Here is a 3,747-nt window from a genome sequence, read left to right as displayed (position 1 = left end):
TGTCGCAACAACATCAGCTCACAGACGACAACACACAGCCCGTCCCCTTTATGACCACAACATAGAGCCCATCCTCTTTATGACAACAACAAGGAGCCTATCCTCTATATCATCACTCAACCAAAGTGGAGCTGCAAACGGACACATCAGCAGCCAATCAGACATCAGAAAACACACAGATTCAAACTCCTCTCTGATACTTTCTGCATTTTTCCTTCTTGGTTCAATCTCAGTTTTCATTCAGGATGTTTGTCAGGACTCTTTTGCTCGTCTGTGTTGCCGTTTTCCTCTGTGCAGGTAAGACTGGAGCAGGTATTGTGCATTAACAATGTCTGGTGCATTAACAATGTTAGGTGCATCAACATTGTTGAGTGCATTAACAGTGTCATGTGCAGTAACAGTGCCAGGTGCATAAACAGTGTCAGGTGCATTAACAATGTTGGGTGCATTAACAGTGTCAGGTGCATAAGCAGTGTCAGGTGCATAAACAGTGTTGGGTGCATTAACAGTGTCATGTGCAGTAACAGTGTCATGTGCAGTAACAATGCCAGGTGCATCAGCAGTGCCAGGTGCATTAACAATGTCAAGTGCATTAACAGTGTCAGGTGCAAAAATAGTGTCAGGTGCATAAACAGTGGCAGGTGTACATGAAGCAAAAACTTAAAAAACAAACTGCTGCAGATAAAACAAAAGATGAATGCTGCTTAAAATGATTTTGTTAATTCATAAATTTATATTTATTTAACCCCTCGATGCACTCAGGGCCTCTGTTTACTTCTGACAGGATAAATAAACGAAGGAGTTTTAGGGCCCTATTTACATAGTGGTAGGCACAAAGTCTAAGGCGCTCTAAGTGATTTAGGGTGTGTCCAGCCCACTTTTGCTAGTTAGACAGCACACAATCTGGGCGCAAACCAAGGTGCAAGAGCGTCAACTGTCATTCCCTTTAAGAGCCCAGTGTGCCTACAGGCAGGCGTTTTGCTATTTACACGGTGGATTTCAGTCGTTCTTATATAAACCGGACTCCGACCAGCATATTTAACTTTCCACTGTGCCCCTGCACATGCAGAACACACATAGGTCACCGATGATACATTTCGAATTAGGACTGATGTTAAAGCCACTGAAGTGATGCCACTGAGACTGGACAGTGTATTCATATCTGAAGGTGGTTGTCAGTGTCAAAAGTAGTTATGTCTGAGGATTATAATAAATGTACTTTTTCGTTCCTTGTGTGTGAGTGTTTGTCTGTTTCTGCATGTATTAGAGAGAGCATATCAGAATGACAGTTCCAGATGTAGAGCTTGGTGTGGCTTTTTGGCCCGTGCATGGTTCGAGCAGGAATTTCTCTGGTGTGTGGTTAGGTGTATGAAGCAGCGATGAGCTTGTGCACGTCTTCTGGCGTCACCAGATCGGTAACAAATCGAATCTGCAGATCTAACCCTAACCCATATCTGCAAACACACTGCTTTTACCTTATGAGTCAAAGTGCTGCTGTGCGTCCCCTTGTGAGTGACAAGCAGAGACTCGTGTTGTGAACTCTCTGATGTATGTTAATAATTCGCCCTCTAAATAGCAGAGACAGACTGCACCATAGACTTTAGGTATTTGTTGGTCTATGGTGCAGTCACTTTCTGCATCCTCCAGACAGCAACGTGCCACCCGTTTGCCTGACCACACATAATTCCAAAACCAACAAATGACGACTGCGCCGGGTGGAAAATAGCAATGACATTTGTGCTGCACGCTTTGCACTGGGTGTACAATAGGGTTAAAGTTTAAACATGAACTAAACTGAAACAACATATTTTTCATTTGATACTTTTTGAAGAAAGTGTGAAAATCACTTTAGTTTTTGGGCAAATCAAAGTATAATTATTGTCGACCACTTTGTTCTTCTACATTCAGTGGAGGATCTGTGGTGTTTAATTTAATAGTTAATATCAGCTGAAGCCAACAGGAAACACTCACACACGTTGTCTAATACAACACATCCACTGAGGCAGGTGTGGAGCATCAGTTACCATGGTGATCTAACCATGACCACATAAATATCTGTATTTAAAACGTAATTTAATTTTACTAAAGGAAGACATACTCTTCACTTATTTAAATCAAGTTTTTTACACAGAGACGAGCTTTTGAAAGTTATTAGATGAATGAAAAGTGTATGAACTGATTTTCACACAGTGACAGTGACGTGCTGTTGACATAATTGCTGGGCAGTGTCACACGTTAACTAAGACATTTGAAATGTTGGTTGGTTTTAAACTAGTTCAGAGTTTATGGTTTTTGTTGGACTGAACCGATTCAGGATCAATTCAACAAACAGTGAAAAAAATAAAGTATTAAAATCTGATTAACTTTTCTCTTTTTGTCAGATGCTGAGGATAAATCCAGACTCTACAGGAGGGTAAGAAACAAACCAAAACATCCAACAAACTCGTCTTTACTAGATGAACACATGAATGAGAGAACATTTAACGTAATTAACAAGTTTAACTTTGATTTAAAGATATTTACTGTCTGATAAAATTATGAAGAAAACGTTTTAATTGGGTTAAAAAAAACCCCAATAACTGTATTCTCAAACTAATTTAATTCATTAACTAACTAAATGACCAAAAACACACATGAACACATCTTCCATCAACAAAGCTGCATATTTCGTGACCTCTGAGCAAACTGTGATGTTACAAAAATATAGAGGATATCCTCCATAAACCAGAATAAAACTTTCACAGCTGCTGAATGAAGGGAACCGACAGAAAATAATCAACTTTGTGAAAGTGATAATTCATGTTTATGGTATCAAAGCTCCTTCATTAGTGCTCAATAGATCGGGTCTGTTCATTCTGTTGTTTGACCTTTAGTGTGTCGGTGATCTTCGTTTGTAGTTGATTTGTTGTTATTTGTTGTCATTCAGCCCTCCTGTGTGGGGACGAGTGTGGCTCAGGCGTGTCCTCTGAATTACTCTCCAGTGTGCGGCAGCGATGGCATCAGCTACCCGAACGAGTGTTCTCTGTGCGTCCACAGACTGTGAGTGTTGTGACGAATCAATATTCTGATTTGAATTATATTTTTTATTTATCTCTCATCAGGTTAATATTTTAATTATCTTTTTATTCATCTGAGTTTAATGTGGCTCGTTGCAGTATTATTTCATTCTTAAACTGATAATACACTGCAACTTATTGATTATTAACAATGTTTATTACCTCTTAACTATGATCAATAAAGTCATTGAATCAACACGTGTGAAAATGAAATCATCATTCCTGAGAACCTGATTGATGACTTCACTGACCAATCAGAGGTCAGGAAGATGTTTTCAGGGGACTTTTGAAAGCTGCAACCCGTACAAACAGTTACTATCAGTGGATTATTGATTTTTGATGACTGATTATTGATACTCAATTATTGATGACTGATTATTGTTTTTTTTCTGTTCAGGGAGAAAAATGCTGACATCTTGATCGTGTCAGAGGGACCCTGCTGAGGATGACAGCATCCCACTCATCTCTAACCCATTACATCATCACATGTATTTTTGACTTCTGTTTGAATGTAGCTGTTAGCATGCAGCGCGCGCACACACACACACACACACACACACACGCACACACACGCACACACACAACTGCAGCCATATATGCTCATAATTCAAACACATTTATTTTATATTTTCATATATATGTAAAGAAATTTTAGATTTCTTTTTGAAATGTTTCACTAATAAAGATTTTC

General features: G+C 39.1%; 1 protein-coding gene across 1 annotated transcript; it reads left to right on the top strand.

Annotated features, from left to right (window-relative positions):
* The first annotated feature begins 245 nt into the window (after positions 1 to 245).
* On the top strand, positions 246 to 3,499 carry LOC138598740 (probable pancreatic secretory proteinase inhibitor). The gene is made up of 4 exons (XM_069670579.1): positions 246 to 297; positions 2,382 to 2,413; positions 2,927 to 3,039; positions 3,454 to 3,499. The coding sequence occupies exons 1-4, from the start codon at positions 246 to 248 to the stop codon at positions 3,497 to 3,499; spliced, it is 243 nt and encodes an 80-aa protein (XP_069526680.1).
* Positions 3,500 to 3,747: the final 248 nt, after the last annotated feature.

This window comes from Semicossyphus pulcher, unplaced genomic scaffold (assembly GCF_022749685.1).
Source record: "Semicossyphus pulcher isolate SPU_LCO1_2020_fin unplaced genomic scaffold, fSemPul1.0.p SCAF_2, whole genome shotgun sequence".
Lineage (NCBI taxonomy): Eukaryota > Metazoa > Chordata > Actinopteri > Labriformes > Labridae > Semicossyphus > Semicossyphus pulcher.
Note: the sequence above shows the minus strand (reverse complement) of the source record. Positions and strands in the feature narration are given on the sequence as shown.

What these genes read in the sequence shown, in the direction of transcription:
- LOC138598740 (XM_069670579.1), top strand. Translation starts at nt 246, where the DNA reads ATGTTTGTCAGGACTCTTTTGCTCGTCTGTGTTGCCGTTTTCCTCTGT. An exon ending in TGCCGTTTTCCTCTGTGCAG is followed by an intron (nt 298 to 2,381) that starts GTAAGACTGGAG and finishes TCTTTTTGTCAG; the next exon opens with ATGCTGAGGATAAATCCAGA. An exon ending in AATCCAGACTCTACAGGAGG is followed by an intron (nt 2,414 to 2,926) that starts GTAAGAAACAAA and finishes GTTGTCATTCAG; the next exon opens with CCCTCCTGTGTGGGGACGAG.